We start from the raw sequence: 22,273 nt of genomic DNA on the forward strand, positions 1-22,273 counted from the left end.
GCTAGAAATAATGTCACTGTGCCAGTTTTGGATAAAATGATCCTTAAGAATATATTTAACTTTTGAGACCAGCCACTGGGTTGTGCAAGTTGATGGATTTTCCAAAACATAAGAGAGTCCAGTAGTGTCTAATATATTTCTAACATGATGTAGCCAGGGATCATATTTTTTATTTGTTGTTTTTTGGAATGATAGGTAATTGTAAATTAAGTTGGTAAGTTTAAAAACACCTTCTTGGTAGGTTAACTTGTGCCAAAAGTTTAGTAAAGGGCTTTATATCATAATTCTAATACAGAATCTTCAGCGTGATGAACAGACACTTGAACCATTAGGTTACCCCACTGCCCTGTGTACAAGAAGACCAATTCATACCTTCTTCAAGGGGCTTGGTTTCTTAGGCTTTGCATTTTCTCTCTCTTTTCCTCGTTTGGCTGGTGCGGATGAATCGAGGATATTGGCTGACACTTTGGACTGACATAAAACATAAAAAGGAAAATAAACAATTTTTCCTGATACTAAGAATCAAACCAGGGGTTTTCAAATTGCTAAGTATTTACTTGAAAAATGCTAGATTTTATTCGAAAAAACAAAAAGATGACAGAACTAAATATTCAAAATGGAATTATGTTCAGTGAGGACAGAATCTGATATCTGCCTGTAGGCACGAGGCTCCTACAGAAACTCTTGATTCAACATGCATGACTGCAGGAGTGAGCCAATGAGTTTAGTTTTACGCCACACTTGCCAACATTCCAGCTACATGGCGGTGGTCTGTAAATCATCAAGTCTGGTCAAGACAATCCAGTAATCAATGCCGTGAGCACTGACCTGCGCAGTTGGGCTTGTCTGCAGGACCTGTGAGTGTTTGCCTCGTTAAATATCTTTGTCAAGTCAGAATGGTGGACTATAGGCACAACCCTCAAATACACAAAAAATGAATTTAACTTTCTTCTAATGTTACAAGGACTGGCAAGAGTGATCATGGCACCATGACCTTGAGGTTTGATTTTTAGGAACCACCCATCCCTGTTTGGACAGCCTCCAAAGCAATACTGTGTCCACAGGGTCAAAAATACATGCATCAAAGAACATTTTGATTGTCTTGGCAAATGACATCTCATCTCGTCAACTGACACAGCAGATATTTTCAGCACTGCTGTGAACGAGAATGTGAGCTTCAGCATGTTGCTTGATGAGGAGATTAAACATGGAGGATGTGATGAACTGCCTCCATCTGCTTCATCTAGGAACAAGTGTGGGATGAAGCGTCACTGACGTCCTCCTGCCGACTTGGTTATCTTGGGACTACAACTATCATAAGTCAATAGTGTGAGAAATGTATGCTGGACCTGTGGTCCCTGGCTTGTAAATATTCATCAGGACAACTAAATGATCTGGTTGCTTTAGTGGTCAGTGAATTTTGTATTGCCACTTTAGTAAATTGAAGAGTGTCATAAGTCAGTGTAAAGTACGGCATGTATGATCCATGTCAACACTATGAGTGTCGTAAGTTAGTGTCAGAGTATGACACTGCTGTTCATCTTGCCTACAACTGTCGTAAGTCATTGTGAAAGCAGGGTATGAACTTATCTCAGCACTATGAGTGTCGTAAGTCAGTGCTAACGTAGGGCAGCATGTGTTAGTGACACTAGAACACTACAATCTCTTCTCCTCACCAGCTTCTCTTCTTTCCTTCGTCCAGGGCTCTTTCTGTCCTCTTCCAGGTTCACCTCCTTCTTCTTCTGAAAAATACCAGAACACCAGAAGTTGGCCATGGTTGCAGCCATAACGTGTACATTTGATATACCGTATTTGACATGGTAAGAGCTCTGGGTGCTAAAACAATTGAAAACAAGAGTCATCAGAAGACGACATATCCCCCCGGCCCCCATATGTTTGAAAAGACATATAGTCTGACTCATTGTTTTTTCAGACTAAGTTTGAATTGTTTCCATGCAATTCATGAAGATTATAAATGCCACATATCTGTAACCAGCAAAGTCACAATTTCATATATCTGCCAAGATCTGCTGAAAGATATGAAGTAGTTTTCAAGTTGTGCTCTGGGAACGAAGCACAGCCCTCCATTTTGAGACCAAATCCAAAATGTTTCCATGGAAACCAAGAAAATAATAAATCACAAAAACCTTTAAAATCCAAAAGGCACCACTTTAGGCTCAGACTGATATATTTATCAAGTTTTGCAGAAAAAATGTTGAACTATTTTTGAGTTCTGCTCCAGAAACGAAGCCCTTCAATCCATTTTGAGACTATGTCTGAAACGTTTCCATGGAAACCAAGAAAAATAAATAAAAAAACCCTTTAAGTTCCAAAAGGCACCACTCTGGGGTCTGCCATACATATCTAGGAAGTGTTACTAACAGATATTAAGAAGTTTTTGAGTTCTGCTCTAGAAATGAAACACACTTCTCACTTTTCAGAATACGTCCGAAACGTTTCCATGGAAACAGAGAAAATAATACATCACAGGATCCTGTACATAGCAAAAGGCACCACTTCAGCTTCTGACTGATATATCTATCAAGTTTTGCAGAAAAATATTGAACAGCTTTTGAGTTCTGCTCCGGAAACTAAACATACCTCTCAATTTTGAGACTATGTCCGAAACGTTTCCATGGAAACTGAGAAAATAAGAAATCACAAAAACCTGTACATAGCAAAAGGCACCACTTTAGAAGCTGACTGATATATCTACCAAGTATGGCAGAAAAATATTGAACGGCTTTTGAGTTCTGCTCCAGAAACGAAGCCCACCCTACTATAAGACTAACACTAAAATGTTCCATGGAAAAACAAAAAAAACATATAAATGCCAAAAGTCTGTAAATAGCAAAAGGCACAACCATAGGCTGAGAATACTATATCTATCAAGTTTGGTCTAAAAATATTGAACAGTTTCTGAGTTATGCTCCGGAAACAAAATGATTACGAACGGACGGACAGATGAGGCGTTGACAATATCCCCCATCATTACATGCCGGGGGGATTAAAAGGGTACTTATTTGCAATGTCTTATCATTCACCTAAACACGAGAACAAAACCCCCAAGACACACTACAAAGATGAAACACAAGCTCATTCAAGCAAGGCTCCTCCTATTACCTATCTAGCCAGGCTCTCCATGACATATTTGGCCAGCTCCCACCTGACCTATTTCGTCAGCTCCCCTTATGACCTAACTAGCCAGGCTTCCCTATGACCGATCTAGCCCAGTTCATGCTACAACCTATCTGAGTCCAATTCCTGCTGTGGCTTATCTAGCCCAGAACCTGCTACAACCAATCTAGTCAGTTCCTACTGTGGCATATCTAGCACAGTTCCTGCTACAACCTATCTAGCCTGTTGCTGCTGTGGCCTATACAGTCCAGATCCTGCTACAACCTATCTAGCACAGTTCCTGCTACAACCTATCTTGACCAGATCCTGCTACAACCTTTCTAGCCCAGATCCTGTTACATCCTATCTAGCACACCGAGTTCAGGCAACAACCTATCTAGCCCAGATCCTGCTACAACCTTTCTAGCCCAGATTCTGTTACATCCTATCTAGCCCACAGAGTTCAGGCAACAACCTATCTAGCCCAGATCCTGCTACAACCTATCTAGCCCAGATCCTGCTTTAACCTATCTAGCCCAGATCCTGCTTTAACCTATCTAGCCCAGATCCTGTTACATCCTATCCAGCCCAAATAATACTACAACCTATCTAGCCCAGATCCTGCTACAAACTATCAAGCCCAGATCCTGCTACAACTTATCTAGCCCAGATCCTGCTATAACCTATCCAGCCCAAATAATGCTACAACTTATCTAGCCCAGATCCTGCTACAACCTATCTAGCCAGTTCCTGCTACAACCTATCTAGCCCAGATCCTGCTACAACCTATCTAGCCCGGATCCTGCTACAACCTATCTAGCCCAATTCCCACTACAACCTATCTGGCCAGTTCCTGCTACAACCTATTCAGCACACTTCCTGCTACAACCTATCTAGCCCAGATCCTGCTACAACCTATCTAGCCAGTTCCTGCTGTGGCCTATCTAGCCCAGATCCTGCTACAACCTATCTAGCCCAATTCCCACTACAACCTATCTGGCCAGTTCCTGCTACAACCTATCTAGCCCGGATCCTGCTACAACCTATCTAGCCCAATTCCCACTACAACCTATCTGGCCAGTTCCTGCTACAACCTATCTAGCCCGGATCCTGCTACAACCTATCTAGCCCGGATCCTGCTACAACCTATCTAGCCCAATTCCCACTACAACCTATCTGGCCAGTTCCTGCTACAACCTATTCAGCACACTTCCTGCTATAACCTGTGTAGCCCAGATCCTTCTCTAGGCGAACTACCACTATAACCCATCTAGCTAGCTAGATACCACTTATTTAGCCTCACCTCCAGTGCAGTGATCATGGCCCCAATATCAAATGCAATTGGTTGTTTTGATTTCTTTCCTCCACCTCTGCCATCTTTCTTGGACTCTTGCACCACAGCTGGTTCTGAGATTATTCCCCCTTGCTTGGAAGTCTTCGGTGACTTGCCCGAACTCCCCTCCTGACTTCCTGTGAGGCCCTGTTTGGGTTTGAGACTCAGTTCCTTCAGCATCTGCTGTTCCAAGCTGATCTCTGCCAATTCAACCTCTGCGGCCTTGTTGGCAAGCTCTCTTCGTTTCCTCCGTTTCCGAGCACTCTTGGATTCCTGTTTTGAGTCTGAAGGCATAAATGACAAGTACAGCTATGGGTGAATATTGAGGGGGAAACAGCCATCATGATTACAATAGTCTATTGCAAGATATTACTGCAATAACTACAGTCTAATAACACCAACTATTGCAATAAAAACAGTCTAATAACACCAACTATTGCAAGATAGTACTGCAATAACTACAGTCTAATAACACCAACTATTGCAAGATAGTACTGCAATAACTACAGTCTAATAACACCAACTATTGCAATAGTGATTCTTTTTTTCTTGAATTGTCTCATTTGAAGTCTTTCCCAAATGAATGTATAGTTTATATGACGTAGAAGCAAGTTGAAATAGTTGCAGTTTCTATAATTAACTGACAAGAAACTTGGAACCCAGATCTAGTAAACAGTTAAAACATAAACTTATTGCTATTCACACTCAAAGTCTGAGTCACATGCCATGTTTGCTGCAATGTTTGTTTAGCCGGTTACATGGGCGGATAACTCTTAATCAAAATCAACTAATGTGGTACTTTGAGTATTTTGCACTGCACATTATCAACCAGTGTCAGTTACTAAACTATCAACATATCGATGCATCAATAGTTTTTCATTTCTACCATGGATTAATTGCTATCTGAAACTCAACAACAGCAATAAGTTACTGCGGGAGGTTTGGTGGACATTACTAAAGTCAGTCGTGAGGACCTGTTATTGTCTTTACAAAATATCATACACTTACATAAGCAAGCTCTCTGTTTGTCAAGCTCATACAGTGATTACAGAATGCTATTCATAAACAGGTCAAATGTAACAGTTACACTGGGATTACACTTTCTCAGTTAAGTATAGACTTAAGTACTCTTGTTGAGTTGAGACCCATCCCGATTTCATCCTGCACAGTAGTGCCAGATATTTGAGAATTACTTGAGAATGATACTGAAAAGCAAAAGAAATGCCAGGATATTGAAATGATATTTAAGTATCAACGGATTACCTGTACCTATGTTGTTTTTTTTAAATAGACACCGCAGGTCAAGTTTGAGGAAAACATTAATCATGTTTTCATAGTCTGTTTTGCCCAATAATATATCATTTGAGGTTGAGGTTAGAAATGTTTTAGTTCCTGGAAATGGAAGAGTTTGCACATTCACAACATTAAAAGCAAGATACATGTGCATCATGAACGCCTTTAGGTTAACAAGACATCAACGAGAAGCCATTGTACGTCTATACACTGGTCAACATGGCTTGTTGGCATTCAGCATATTTGATAACCTATTCACTATATACAGTAAGCTTGAATACTGTAGTCAACCCAAGTTCTTCTGATCAATGTGACTGGCACAGCATACTGACCAGAGTAACATCAGATACCCATCACACACACATCAGAGCACCTTAACTTAAAGCAGTTCAAGCAGTTTGTATTCTTCCATGACCAGGAAATGGGAAAGGCAGGGGCCATTAGCCATTTTGCACACTAGAATAGACAATGGCCCATGAGAATTTTGAAGCTTACTATTGATACCAGGGCAGTGGCCAATTCTGAAATCAGACAAATCACAGGTGATCCAGCAAATGACTCACTGTTTTTTACCCCAATCCTTGCGTAACTGTTCATAAAAAGCATTTGAGATTCATATTCGGGATAAGTTGACCCTTGACTTTATGGTATGCCACCGTTAACAGGTTACCTTCCATCCGTGACAGAATGTGGGTTTAACCACCTTAACCCTTACTACTTGTAGTGCCTGTGTTCAAAATTAATGTCTGTTTGTAGGATAGTATCAAGTACTTGCAACCTGGTTATAAACAAGTAGCAAGGTCCTCACTTGGTAGCAGCCATTTTTTCTTATTATGTAAAATACCTTATCTAGCCTCATGTAAGAATGTCGAGGTTTGATTGGTCCACATGACTCTGATAAAATAACATGTACATCCATCACGATCTGCCAGCGGGAGTATAAAAGTTGTATAATCTCGCTGCGAAAGTCATATCACCCCGGTACGCCTCGGTGACGATGCGAAGTGAGAAAAGCGTGCATCCACAAGCCTTTAGTAACGTGCGGTGGATTGAGGTCAAACGATCAGCTGGTGTCAACATGGCAGCAAGTCGATTCGATGCGTGTTGTTTTGTTTTGATTTAGTGAAAGCATTCAGCTAGATAGATGCGTTATCACATCGTGTCGAGGGAAATACAGGGTTTTATCAGTCCCTCGTAAGGTTCGGGGAATACTACCTTACTCGGGACTGATAAAACCCTGCATTTCCCTCGACACGATGTGATAACTTATATTATATAATCAGTTCACAGCATACTGCATACTGGTATTTATCATGTTAGGCAAATATAATTCCTCTACCTGTATTTGATGATGTTTTATCGCCCTTACGCTTCCGAGTTTGGCTTTACGCCACTTTTAGCAATATACCAGCAATATCACGGCGGGATAGGAAGAAAATAGGCTTCACATATTGTACCCATGTGGGGAATCAAACCTGGGTCTTTGACGTGGCAAGCGAACGCTCTGACCACTAGGCTACGCCACCGACCCGTATGCTTCAGAAATGATGAATGTCCATTTTGAAACATATGAACCAGTAATTATATACTTCTGCACATGTGCACTGAGCTGACTGTGTATGACGATGTGAAAGCGACCAAGAAAAGATGTAATGAGCATTTTTTTAACATTAAAATACAAGTATCTGTAAGTTTACAAGTGGAAGTGGAGAGTTTGGTGAACATAAGTGGTTTCACTAAACAATACCAGGTAGCAAGTTGTTGCTACTGAGCATTTTTAAGGCATCAAAATAGGATGTTGAATAGAAAATTTGCTACCCCCAAGTGTTAATTTCAAATTCTGCCTAGTGCACTAATTTATTGTGGAATATGTCAGGTGGCCAAGGAGTTACGGTTTTCACTCATCACCTCAATCAGACCAGGGGTCTGTTTCCCACATATAGAGCGATTTCAAACTTAATTCACCCTCACATTGTTGAAACACTGGTAAAAAATACTTATCCACTCACACATAAATAACATTCTGAAGGAGCAGTATAAATCAAAAGAAAGCAAGATAAAAGAGACTCGGGCATTCAGTATTGTCAAAAACAAGTGAGGATGAAGGGGTATGTTTCAAAATGTGGTGTGACTGTTTGTGATATATCTACTGACTTGTATGATACAAGCATGTCTGATATGATCTGTATATGATACAACTGTATTGCCTGTATGTGATTCGACTCTTATGGTTTGTATGTGATACAACTCTTATGGTCTGTATCTGATACAACTCTTATGATCTGTGTGTGATACAACTGTTATTGCCTGTATGTGATACAACTCTCATGGTCTGTATGTCATACAACAGTTATTGCCTGTATGTGATACAACTTTTATGGTCTTATGTGATACAACTCTTATGGTCTGTATGTGATACAACTCTTATGGTCTGTATCTGATACAACTCTTATGGTATGTATCTGATATGTACAACTCTTATGGTCTGTATCTGATAGTGATACAAGAGACATGGTCTGTATGTGCTACATCAGAAAAGGTCTGCATGTGCTACAACAGATATCGTCTGTATGTGATACAGCTCATATGGTTTGTACGTGATAACACTTTTATGGTCTGTATGCAATACAATTCTTATGGTATGCATTTGATACAACTTTTGTGGTCTGTAAGTGCTACAACAGATATTGTCTGTACGTGATACAACACTTAAGGTAAGCATGTGATACAACAGATATTGTCTGTATGTGATACAACTCTTATGGTATGCATGTGATACAACAGATATTGTCTGTATGTGATACAACTCTTATGGAATGTATGTGATACAACAGACATTGTATGTAATAGAACTCTTATGGTATGCATGTGATACAGTCTGTACATGACACAGCACTTAAGGTAAGCATGTGATACAACAGACATTGTATGTAATAGAACTCTTATGGTATGTATGTGATACAACAGATATTGTCTGTATGTGATACAACTCTTATGGTATGCATGTGATACAACAGACATTGTATGTAATAGAACTCTTATGGTCTGTATCTGATACAACAGATTTTGTCTGTACATGATACAACTCTTATGGTATGCATGTGACACAACAGATGTTGTCTGTACATGATACAACTCTTATGGTATACATGTGATACAACAGACATTGCATGTAATAGAACTCTTATGGTATGTATGTGATACAACAGATATTGTCTGTATGTGATACAACTCTTATGGTATGTACGTCATACAACAGATATTGTCTGTATGTGATACAACTCTTATGGTATGCATGTGATACAACAGATATTGTCTGTATGTGATACAACTCTTATGGTATGCATGTGATACAACAGACATTGTATGTAATAGAACTCTTATGGTATGTATGTGATGCAACAGATGTTGTCTGTATGTGATACAACTCTTATGATATGCAGGTGATACAACAGACATTGTATGTATGTGATACAACTCTTATGGTATGCATGTGATACAACAGATATTGTCTGTATGTGATTCAACTCTTATGGTATGTATGTGATGCAACAGATATTGTCTGTATGTGATACAACTCTTATGGTATGCATGTGATACAACAGACATTGTATGTATGTGATACAACTCTTATGGTATGCATGTGATACAACAGATATTGTCTGTATGTGATACAACTCTTATGGTATGCATGTGATACAACAGACATTGCATGTAATAGAACTCTTATGGTATGTATGTGATACAACAGATATCGTCTGTATGTGATACAACTCTTATGGTATGTATGTGATACAACAGATATTGTCTGTATGTGATACAACTCTTATGGTATGCATGTGATACAACAGATATTGTCTGTATGTGATTCAACTCTTATGGTATGTATGTGATACAACAGATATTGTCTGTATGTGATACAACAGATATTGTCTGTATGTGATAGAACTCTTATGGTATGCATGTGATACAACAGATATTGTCTGTATGTGATTCAACTCTTATGGTATGCATGTGATACAACTGTTATCATCCGGTATATTCTATGCCCGTCAGTACCTGTATGTGATACAACTGCTATCAACCGGTATATTCTATGCCCGTCAGTACCTGTATGTGACATTATTATCCCGGCTAAATCTAATCTGGATATGATCAAGCTAGTACAGTCAGTGTCTGACCAGGGAGATGTGTGTCACTGTGACAACCAGCCCCTAAGTCTCATGGCTGTTGCCAAAACAAAGGTCCGAGAGTATGGCTGGTGTTGTAATACTTATGTTCAGAGTCCAAACAGTTGATCCCTTCACCAACATGGCTCCACAACTTGCATGGAACAAAATTATGTAAACAAATATTTATTTCACAGTAAAGGTAGACCTATTTGTAAAACAAGTATAAAGAGTGAAATCCTTGCAGCAACATGCAAATTAGTGCAGGCCCTACAACAGGACATAATGCAGGCCCTACAACAGGACATAATGCAGGCCCTACAACAGGACATAGTGCAGACCCTACAACACACATAGTGCAGGCCCTACAACAGGACACAGTGCAGGCCCTACAACAGGAATGAGCACAAGTTCCAGTAGAGCACGAACTGGGATCTGTCTCTCTCAGGGTTTCCAAGTCACTGCTGGGGATATACATGGCAATTATCTCATGTTGTAGAACCAATGTGACATTCTGACCCTGAAACACGATGACTATCGTCCCATGGGATACCTGTTCATTCATGTCTGACCACACAGAGGCAGACACACGTCCCCGCCACATTGTCAATCAGCTGGCACAAAGCACCTGCACAGACATGACACAAGGGCAATGATATCAAACAAAAGAGACTATTTGACCCACAAGGGTAGGACACAATTCACCGGAGCGCAGCACTATACAAAATTTCAGATTAATATCGTTGCCATGTTCGAAGTGTTTCCTGCAGAGGTGTAATCGTGTAACACTGTAATGTGTAATCTGGTAACAGTGTAGTGGTGTAATCATACACAACACTATATCCGTAATCTGTTATATGCATGAACTGCCATATGCTTACACTGTCATATGCTTACACTTCTATATGCTTTCACCATTACACTCACTGTTTTTCTTGTGCCTGTTCTGCCAACATGTGAAAATTGTTTCAAAATACTATTGATAGAACTACAAGGTAACTAACAGTGGCAAATTGGGCCTGACATTGATACTATGAGTATACTTGTGGTGGCAGTCAACGAGCCAGTCTGAGCCAAGGGATCCGTGAAGGTCTGGGGTTTAATTGGCCTTTGACAACACATGCTTGCCATAAAAGGTGACTATGCTTGTTGTGACTAATGAGATCTGGTCGTCAGACTTGCTGAATTGGTTGAAATGTCGTTGGCTCCTACTTGCGCTCATCGATGCTCATGCTGTTGATCTCTGGATTGTCTGGTCAAAGTGGTGTGCAGACAAATCCGAAACCTGTTTAATTCTGGTGTTCAGTACTGCCATTAGTTACAAATTTGGGACACAGAGAATCTCACCCAAATGTCTTCTGATAACAATCGTATCAACACAAGTTGATAAAGTCACAAGTATCCAAGGCTTCTCGATATACCATGCAGTGATGTCATAGCATTGTGATGTCATTAAGTTCATGATGTCATTCGATTGTCAGGGCACTGTACAAAATCTGCAGATTTAGGAAGGGAGTGAGTCAGTATGGTTTCACCCTGATTTTAGCAATATTCCAGCAATATCACAGTTGCGGGCACCAGAAATGGGCTCAGCACAATGAGCACATGAGGACAGTTGACCCAGGTCTTCAGTATGCCGAAAAACACTATAAACGCCAGGCCACCCTACCGCCCTAAATACAGTCAGGACCTCACGCAATGACCATGACCTTGGGAGAACGCAGAGGAGTGACCATGAACTCTGACCTCTGATAGGATATCAAAGAAGCTTACCTTGCCAGTTGTCAGTATTTTCATCTCCAGTTTGTTCTCGACTCAAATCAAAATCATCTGACTGACGCGATGAACATCGGGATACGTGTGAACTTGGACTCTGAAAACCAAAAAACCGGAGTAAGTCTGGTAGATTAGCATTAAGTGAGTGAGAGAGTGAGTTTAGTTTTACCCCATTTTTGGCGTATTTCATCACTGAAAATACCAGAAATGAGCTTCATCCATTGTACCAATGAGGGGAATTGAACTTGGGTTTTCGACTTGACGAGCCAATGCCTTTATCGCTAAGCCAGTCACCACCTACCCCAGGAGCATTAAGTGCATTTTCTGTAAACTGTATTATTAATTAAGTAATAATTTTTGTTGGGTCACAATGTTTAGTGTTTTGAATAATAATTAGTATGGGTCACATTTCGTATCATAAATGTTCGCAACTTTTAGTATTTTGGTGGCAGAATTTCAGGAAGTGTTTTAGAGTTACCTCCTCTTGACCTTTATGTTTTGATTATTTGGATTACTTCCGGAAGACTCCTAGAGCATTCTACGGTGATGGCGATGGTCTCTCATCAAGGCTTCGTTGAGTCGACATTATATTTGTGACCCATTATTTCAGAATTGACACATTTGCATCGTAAATGAAACCACTCTTGTGAATCTGCAAATTTTTGCCTTTGTTTTGCTTAATACAAAATTATTGAAGTATCACACTTCTCAGTGTTGTATTTTGCTGGTTCTGAGGAGATTTCTTACATCTTTTGTCGTGGCAAATTTTTTACCGTAACAGTAGTAAACCAGTTGCTATTCTAAAATATCTTTTATACTGCCGCGCTGAGCAGTGAAACAGTGTCAGATTTCACATGTCAGTTGTGTGTGAATGCAGATGAACGTACACAACATCCATAACAAGTACAGGACAGGTATGGTGCAGACGCACCAATGATAACCAGCAACGAGAAACCAGGATTTGAACTGGGACCGATGATGATAGGACACAGTTGAAGGACACAATCCCTTACTCTACATTAAACATAAACTCGATATCCTACAGGCACAAGCCCACAGACAGGGCCTGAACCACTCTTTGAGCAAGACATTCTATACCCTGTGCTTGAACACATGTGTACTCGCATTGAACTTTTCTTTGAGCAGACAGCCTATCAACTACACCAAGACACAGACAGACTGGGATTGAACCATTCTCTGGGAAAACTCTCTATCCACACCACTACGACATAGGTTGGCTGGGATCAAACAACTCTTTAAGTAGACTCTTTATCCACTACACTAGCACACAGGTGGACTAGCATCAGACCACTCTGAGTAGATACTCTATCCACTAAACCAAGACAGAGGTAGACTGGGATCGAACTGCTGTTTGAGCAGACATATTAGCCATTTCACCAGGACAGAGGTACATTAGGACTGAACCGCTCTTTGAAGAGATACTCTATCCACTACACCAGGGCTGAGATTGTTTTGTAGCAGTATAGTAAATCCCACTTAGACAATAAGATATCGATCAACACTGAAATAGATCTGAGGTCAGCTTGACCCTGTAGCCATGACACTACCCACAACCCTGTGTGTAGATGTCTGGAACTGTTACAGCACCTTCTGGGGTGTGTTTACAATCTTACAAAGCTAGGTCAAATAGTCCAGATAAACACTATCCCTTACAGCTCCATACAAGCTCACTGCTTGTGATATTGACACCCTCTTTAACATGTCTCACAAGAACTGGAATTCCAACATTTTCACTATAAGGGACCATTCCTATTTTTTACTAGGGATTGTGAGAAGAATGTACAAGGTGAATGATCTGTTTGAATGAGCAGCACATTTCTGTGATGTTCAAGCCCCAGCCAGAATGGGGAAGTCAATTCTGTGATGTTCAAGCACCTGCTGGAATGAAGTGGCCAAGCAGACCCACCTGCTTGCTGGTAACTGCAAGTTGACAGTGGGGCTGATGTCAATATCTCTCATTCAAAGTCAAGATTTGTGACTCCAACAGACTTGTTGTGGCAACAGATGGCGTCTCCCAGTAAATACTGGGGTCAACAAGGAGACCTGCATGTCCTCAGCCACAAACAGACATTTCAGATTTCAGATTTGTTTTTTTTTTGTCTCTAGTCTTTCATATATATATATTTGCCTTTGAACTTACCCAGAAAGAGAATTTCAAAACCAAAAGAAAAATTACTGTGGACATGACAAGAAGCCTTGATCTCATATGAAATAATCTCCCTCTCTCTCTCTCTCTTTCTGTAGCAAAATGCTACAACACCACAAAGCCCAGGTTTCAAAACCAAAACATAAAATTCAAATTTGGTAAACTAATTTTTAATGTCTAGTCCGTTTGTTCGACAGTACTCCTATATTTGCCTTCAACTCTAACACTGCCTAACATTTGTAACAGCTACAAACAACATCTCATTCTCAATACAACACACAGATTATGTGTAATCCTATGTAAGATGAAGTGATTTATTTTCCAGGTAATCTAGTGTGTGTGCTCGTGAGCAGTCATGCCTTCATCCATGTGTGACCTGTAAAGGTCCGTTGTAAAATATTGACTTTCAGAAACCCATGCATATTCTAAGAGGCGACTAGTAGGAGTGGGTCGTCCGGCTCCCTGACTTGGTTGACATATGTTATCAGTTCCCAATTACATAGATCGATGCTCATACTGTCGATCACATGAACATACTTTCAAAATAACATCAAATGCTTCAAAATTCAGTAATAATCTGTGATCTCTCCTGGAGAACAGACATTTTGAGGTACTTTGAAAACACAAACTCAACACACAATGTGACACGATCTAAGGGTATTTCCATTCTGCAAGTTTTAACAAAATTAAATTCCATGTACATTTCTTAGAAATATCTGAAAACATAACTGAAGAAATGTTGACCAAGTTGCATCATGAGATCAAGGAATAGACACGACTCTTTCTCACTGAAGCATACTTTGTTTGAACCCTCAGTGAGACAGGATATGCACCTGATACACATTCTTGTAGGAACCCTCAGTGAGACAGGATATGCACCTGATACACATTCTTGTATGAACCCCCAGTGAGACAGGATATGCACCTGATACATATTCTTGTATGAACCCTCAGTGAGACAGGATATGCACCTGATACACATTCTTGTAGGAGCCCCCAGTGAGACAGGATATGCACCTGATGCACATTCTTGTATGAACCCTCAGTGAGACAGGATATGCACCTGATACACATTCTTGTAGGAACCCCCAGTGAGACAGGATATGCACCTGATACAGTAGTATAGGGAATGACAGTTCTGGACCACTTTCAAGAAATGTCTCTACAAAGCCTTATTTACTAAATAAGGCTTTGGTTGGGTCATTAGCTCTTGCTACTATTACCCCTACTACAAAAAAGTTGGCGGTAATTACTATGCCTACTTTGTGTTGGTAGGAGGTAACACTGTGCCGTACGGTACGATCAATAATTCTTCTCTTACAAACCCCCTACCCGGCCCATCCCTCAAGTAGTACAAGTTAGGTTCGTCGGCTTTCATATCCACTTTATCTATGTTGTAAGTTTTGACTGACCATATAGGATCGGTGGCCCGCTTACGGCTATCACCCTCGTGTTCCCCCGGCTGGTATAGATACCTCACTAGGGCCCTATCTGGTATCTGTTTCTCCTTCCCACGCAATGGAGCGGCCGACTCTGCAACTATTGATTTTAGTTTGATAGCGTCTACCGGTTTCTTACCGGTGAGACGGGTGACTTCATGGTTGATTGCCGACACCACCTTGGGTAACCTCGTGACCCATTCAGTCGATCGTTTTCCAGGGGTGACCATCTCCCTAGCATACTGATAGCCGAACAAGCGCTCAGCCAAAGTCCTATTAAATCTCTCAACTATGGCTTGGCTGCGATGGGCTCCGGCCGTGCCACGCCTGACCTTTGTATCGTGTTTGGCTAGCAGTTGTGACACGGCACCCATGAACTCCCGTCCAGGGTCAACTTGCAGCTCTGTTGGCCACGTCAGCGGGCTGCGTTTGTATATGCGTTCGAATCCTCAGGCTACCTGGGCCGAATCTTTCGTGGTCAAGGGTTCGGCTTCCTTGTAACGACTGGCTACGTCCACTACGGTTAAGGCATACTTGTACCTCTTGTCGTGGGGTAGGAACAGTAGGTCTGCCTGGTGAACGCTATTAGGTATGTTAATACCGAACCTCCTTCTAGGCACGTAGCGTGGTGCCGGCAAATAGATCTGCCACAGGGCTTGTTTTTCAAGCCACGCTTTGGCTTCCTCCGGGGGTACTCGCGCTATTTTAGCTAGCTTATCTACTGCGCTAGCTCCTTTCCAGTACCCACGCGGGCTGTAGTAAATAGCCTCAAATTTTTTCATGTCCATACGCGTATGTGTTTATCCCATCAATAGCTATCCAACGTTTCGTGTCCATAGGCGACAGGGACGTCTTGTTTATAGTCAGTCAGTATATCTTATGTCCATCACTTCTAAGTGTGTTCATTTTATGTCTAAAGGTACAGGTCTTGAACAGGGCTTCCTTGAATCTGGCGTGTTTGATGTGTTGTTTCACCACATACTTCTTAACCCCCTTAGCCTTCCGGATCTCACTATTGTCGGCTTTCAGTATGGAGTACATCTTAGGTCTCAAACCTATGTACTCGGCTATGGGCGTGCCAGCACACTCGTCCTTCATCTTACCTAGGACCTTTTTATTTACTGTACTGTGTATGGCATGGGTCTTAGGGTAGTCGCTGGTGTCGTATAAATCAAGGTGTTTTTTCATGTCCTCGTACACGTCCTCGGTTCGAATCTCCATCAGCAGGGAATCCGTGTCAGTGTACAGCACTTCACACCTGTCGCCGTACTGTTTCTTGAGCTCGTTGTAGTAAAAGTCGTACATCAGGTGTTTGGATAAATCGAGGATGCTCATCCCCACGTAAACAGGCCGGTTGAATTTTATGTGACTTTTCTTCATGTGTAGGGCAACCAGGTTGTCTGTGAATATCTTACTAATGTTGAATGCCGGACTGGCTATCAATCTCCTGAGCTTGTCTTCCTCACTCGACCGAACCAGCTTCACGGTCACGCGTTTCCTCAGGTTCTCCATAGTCTCACCAAACACCAAGTTGTTCATGAGCTTGTAGAGATTTTTCTCAAAATCACTGGTGGCTTTTTTTCGTAGGTCTGTGTTCATTCTGATGTAGGGCTCCATCCATGGGCTCTGGTCGAACATGAGCACCCTGTGTATTTTGGTCAGCCTCATACCCAATGACAGGTACAGCTGTAGGTTGCGATAGTGAACGATGTACTTGGTCTTATTCATTAAGTTAGGAACGAGTTTTTCAACGTCTGTCACACGCCCACCTAACAAGTTATGTTGGTACTCAGACATCCAGTCTGGGTTAACCCTCATACGTTCGGGGGCCAGGGGGTAGCTGTTGTGTGATGTGTGTAATTCCTTGGTATACTCTAAGTCAACCTCGAGGATATACCCTTTGTTCGAATCTGGTGCAACCCCCAGAACATCAACGTGGGGTACCCATTCGAATCCCCCTGTAGGTAGATACTGGCTCATGGCCCAGCCGTACAGGTTGTTTGCGTCGAGGTAGAGAATGTGATTGGTTGGCTTGTTAGGATCGTAACCTTTCACGTATTGATTATTTGCTTTCGCGTATTGTTTGGATGCCATGGAAATCCCACCTCGCAAGCCTTTCTCAATGAATAGGTGCATGTCGTAATCTGTGAGCAATTCCAAATTAACTCCGGTCTTTTTAAGCAAGGCGTCCCACGACAGACCTGGGCTGGTGTAATACCATGCGGGGTCGAGTTTATACTGCTTGAAACATGTCCGCCTAAACGTCTCAAACACGTCGGCTAACAGCAGTACATCTGTCCTCAAGTACAGGTCGTGATAATCACCCAGGTTCTTACAACCCAGTTTATTCCATACGTTAGTCGCGTGCGAGTAATCATCTCGTGAGACGGACGCCTCATTCAGCTTGCTATAAAAGCAGTCAATAGGGGGTAGTCTGGTCTCGGTGAACTTGGCCCAACTATCCATGTACTCATAGGGGTACACACCCTTCCTCATAAGCAGGGGTCTAGTCTCGGCGTCTGTGTATCGATCGGTGATAGGGAAGGTATTGTTGGCCTTGACCAGACTGTCGAGTGACGACAGGAGGAACTGAAACGAGTCAATGAACCTAAGTCCGTTTAAGCTGAAGGAGATGTATCTCTCCATGTTGTTGGGGATGCACGTTATATTACCATCGATTTTCGCGATGGCCTGCATGATCAAGTGTGAGTCGTACCCTCTCAAGTTGTGAAAGACAACGGGGATGTTTATTGTCTTAGGGTTGATTTTAAGCTTGAGGTTGCACGCGTTGTGAGCAGCGCCTCTATACTTACCAGTTATGTGACAGTGATCTCTCACCGAATCACCGTTAAGTGGTGATTCACACACGTGACAGTTAGTGCTACTAGCGTGGGCTAGCCTGTCGACTCGGGTCAGACGCATGGGAGCGATTTTATACAATGCATTCCTAATAATTTTTTCTTCCTCCTGCAAACACTTTAGAAACCTTTCAGCCGCGTCAGGCCCCCTATATACTACCGGAGCTTTCGTTTCCCCGTCACAACGGACGACAATGTATCCAAACGAACAGGCTTTATGCTCTTGTGTTTTGTGGGTGAAGGCACCACCACTGGGGGAATCCCCACCCACAACCAAGGCTTCGAAGTCGGCGTATATGATATAAGGCACAGACATTTGGTTCTTGTGGTTACTGAATTTTAGGATATTATCACCTTCCTTAGGCATGTCGACTCGTATGGCCGTCTGCCCCACACCTTGACAATCATCCCGGTGGGATTCTAATAAATCAGCTCGACTGAAACCGTGTAGGCATCGTACACAAAAGTGTTTTTCCCCATCGTGTTTCGACTGGTCGTGCAACAACCGGCTGAGATGTTTTATCCACGTGTAGTGATACTTTTCACCTCGTTGGATCATGAATATATTGATAACGCGAGCGGGGGGTACCCCCGGGCTGACCCTGTGTACTATTGTTGTGTTACCTTCGTGCCCAAAGACATTTATAGCCAGATTATTCTGTTTTTCTACTTTAGTGATCTGGGATATGGGGGTGGGTTCATCTATACCATCCCAGTTGAGCCCATCGTCTTGGGGATAGCTAGAATGCCTATCTGAATGAGTGCCAGCTGGAAATAAGGCTGACCTGATAGCTAACCTCAGGCAATCGTTTCCTCTATTCTTAACGTTTACTATGGCATGTTTATTCCTATAGTAGGGAGGCAAGGCTAGGTATGACCCGCCTCTGAACGGCACGTAGTTAGCTATGTCTAGATAGATATTATCGATTTTATCTACAACCCACCCGGACCCCAAGTGTGTGTAGCGTTCTAGGTATTCTCGTATCTGCTGAAAACTGGTATCGATTGATGTATCAATGGTCTCTGTATGTGTGACGACCTCTTGTTGACCTCGGAAGTAAGGCTGAACATACTCAGTGGCCCCTGTGGGGCCCCCAACCTGCTTATCGAGCGACATTTTCACTGTGATCTGAAACTTGATACTTCCTAGGTTATTTAGTTCCTGGTTGACCTTATCAGCTATCAGAGGCTTGATATCTGTAATGTCTATGTTTCTATCAACGTGCATGCGCCAACCTCTCAAATAGTTGCCTACAGCGCGCTCAGTGCGCACGAACTGTAGGTCAATAGCTCTATTCTGTCGTAATAATTCTAAAAGCTGTGGTTTTCTCATACGGGAATACCCGCCTAAACCCAAATCGTGTGCCTCGACTTTCAGTTGTTTTACAGTGGGACGTGCTACGGGGGCATGTGATAACAATGCGGTTAACCCGGCTCTCCCCAGGTTTGAATAACCCGTGTATCCAAGCTGTTTTGCTTGAGCTTTTAATTGTTTTACTGTAGGAGGGGCTTCTAAACCTAGTAATCTCAACAATGCTGACTTCCGCATTCTAGAATACCCGATCACACCTCTCTGTTTTGCGATCCGCTTGAGCTCGCTTACAGTAGACATCGTGTTTACACCTAAGAGAACCAATGTCTAATTGGTTCACAGTAAGGGGAGGTAACCCTTTCACACACTGGAGTCTATCTTCAGCAGTCGCCTACGTTCTTTTATGTAGCCTTTTTTATTCTCGTAGATGAGTTGATGTCTGACTACGTTCGCTCCGTGAGCTTTACATAGACAGTAGTGTCCTTTAACCCCGATACCACACACAGAACACGTGTAGTTAGGACTTCCCATATGGAAACAACAGAACCCCTGATTCCTGCATTTCCTACCACAGGCATCGGTCTTCCCCATAAGTATGTATTCGCATCGGTATGGAGCGGGTCTCATGTTTACTTATATAGGTATTTTAATCTAATTGCTTCGCAACCAACGCAGTAGCTGTTATACCCAACACTATGAAGCCCAGTTCACGATTCATTTGTCCCTTGGATGGTGTGTAGTACTGAGCGAGTGTGGGTTTATTGAGCGGTTCCAATTGTTTACCAGTTAGTAGGTAGTATTCTTTCATTGCTTCATCAACATCGTTGAATGTTTGAACGGCATGGTTTTCACGCTGGAGTTGTTCGTTAATAAAATCGATCCTCTGGAGGCGTTTTTTAGCGTAATCGGCCTGTGCTCTTTGTAATTTCTCAGTAGCGAGATCGTGTCGCTTCCTTTCTTCCTGTATTTCAGCCGCGTGATCATCTCGTAGTTTCGAGAAGAGGAAATTACTCCCGGAAAATGCCAGGGCATTCACTAACGCTCCACCGGCCATCATAGCTATCGTGGCCATCCCTATATTTATTTCATTATATTATCAGGTATTATTCCTTGTTTTACTAGGATGTCTTTTGTGGCCATCGCCATACCAAGGTTCATTATGAGCATACCCATATCCTGCAGGTTGAAATCTAGCTTGATAGTTGGTTGTTTAAGCACCATTTTAGTCAACCGAGCGTACCCTACTGCTAGACTGGCTACCACTGTGGCGTGGTATGCGTCGTTGACGAACGTTTTCCCCTCAGACATTATGTATATGATATAAAATATTAAAATTATAACATGATATGCGGGTCAATAGTGGGGGATACCCCCCCACCCCCATTGTTGGGGGTTACCTCACTGTTGGGTGGTGGCTCACTGTGGGAGGGTACCCCCACGTATAACCATGTTATAACCACGGCAGCAGTTACGCCTACAGCCAACAACAGTCGGGTTGGGTTGGTCACTTTATGTTGGTTACACCACCGTTTTTTACCGGCAGCTACTCTCTTAGGATTCTTCTGCCTGGTTACTGTGGGGGTCACTTCCCTCACTGGTTCCTGTGAAGGGGTCTCCTCCACTGTTGGGGGTACCTCCACTGGTTCCTGTGCAGCATCCATCTATACTACTATTATTATTCTTTCTCTCAAATTGACAATGTTTTGCCGTGATAATCGCCGCCGTCACTGGAGCCAACAACATGCCATATTTGTGGTACAGCCCGCAGCTGATAGAGCTCACGGCGTGTTCGATAAAAGGGTCTTTCTCGAGGTCTTCCCACAGGTAAAGTCGGCGCTCTGGTGGAATGGGAAGGAAGTGTGATACAATACCGGTGTATATCTGGGTCATAGCCGATCCTATTGTCTTTGTCATTTCTGCTCCGAGCCGGGACTCGTATCTAGCGTACAGCTTATCGATTTCTTCGGCTGACATTTTGTGAATTTTATCCGGAGTGTAGTCTCCAAAGTAATGTTTGGCTTTGCCGCCAACAGCCAACGCCACCAGTTTCTCTCGCTTGGGGGAATCCCCCACAGTGGGGCCTGCCGGCGGCGTGGGGGAGACCCCCAATTGTTCGAGTAATTCCTCACACTCCATCTTATAATATAACAAGTAAGATTTAGTTTTAACTATATAATACCCGATGCAGACAAAACACAGAGAAATGAAGGTTAAGTTGCACACGACAAACACTTCAAATATCATAGCTATATGCTTAGCTTTGCTTAGCTTTGCTTAGCTTTAGCTTAGCTTTGCTTAGCTTTGCTTAGCTTTGCTTAGCATACTATATATGCTACTGGTTGGTCGGTCTTTAGCACGAGCTTAGCGTGTTTAGTTTCAGCGAGCTGTTTCTTCACCCGTTCCCGTTCTAATTTGCTCATCACATCGTTCTCTCTCAAACACTCCTCGAACGAATCCCTGTCCTTGCAGTGAAATAAGGCCACCCATTGCGTCTGCTCCCTGAGGAACTTCTGCGTTAGCACCCAGATGCTGTGATTTGCATGCCGGCCGGAGAAGGCCAGGTACGATAGCATGTCTCTCTTTTTTGTTATCTCGCGATTAGCGCTGCAGTCGTCCAGTATAAACAGCGTCGGTTCCCCTTTAAATTTCTCGTGAAGAGCTTTCAACCAGTCCTGCAGGCGTGTTCCAGGGTCGATTTTGTGTACGTCCGGGTCCGTCATCACCCAAGGTCGCGCGTACGTTTTATTCATGCTCAGAGTAGGGCACATGATAACGATGTTATCGAACACATCCTTGTAGTAACCCTCCA

At 42.5% G+C, this 22,273-nt stretch overlaps 1 protein-coding gene across 1 annotated transcript in view; it reads right to left on the reverse strand.

Moving 5' to 3' along the window:
* LOC137259330 (selenocysteine insertion sequence-binding protein 2-like) overlaps positions 1-22,273 on the reverse strand; it is a 62,322-nt gene that overhangs the window by 16,164 nt on the left and 23,885 nt on the right. Inside the window, exons 7-10 of the mRNA XM_067797013.1 lie at positions 11,686-11,785; positions 4,421-4,734; positions 1,677-1,742; positions 373-471 (exon numbers count right to left, since the gene is read on the reverse strand). Of these exons, the coding sequence (XP_067653114.1) occupies positions 373-471; positions 1,677-1,742; positions 4,421-4,734; positions 11,686-11,785 (579 nt within the window). The remainder of the gene's footprint in view (positions 1-372; positions 472-1,676; positions 1,743-4,420; positions 4,735-11,685; positions 11,786-22,273) is intronic.

The sequence above is a fragment of the Haliotis asinina genome, chromosome 13 (assembly GCF_037392515.1).
Source record: "Haliotis asinina isolate JCU_RB_2024 chromosome 13, JCU_Hal_asi_v2, whole genome shotgun sequence".
NCBI classification, from domain to species: domain Eukaryota; kingdom Metazoa; phylum Mollusca; class Gastropoda; order Lepetellida; family Haliotidae; genus Haliotis; species Haliotis asinina.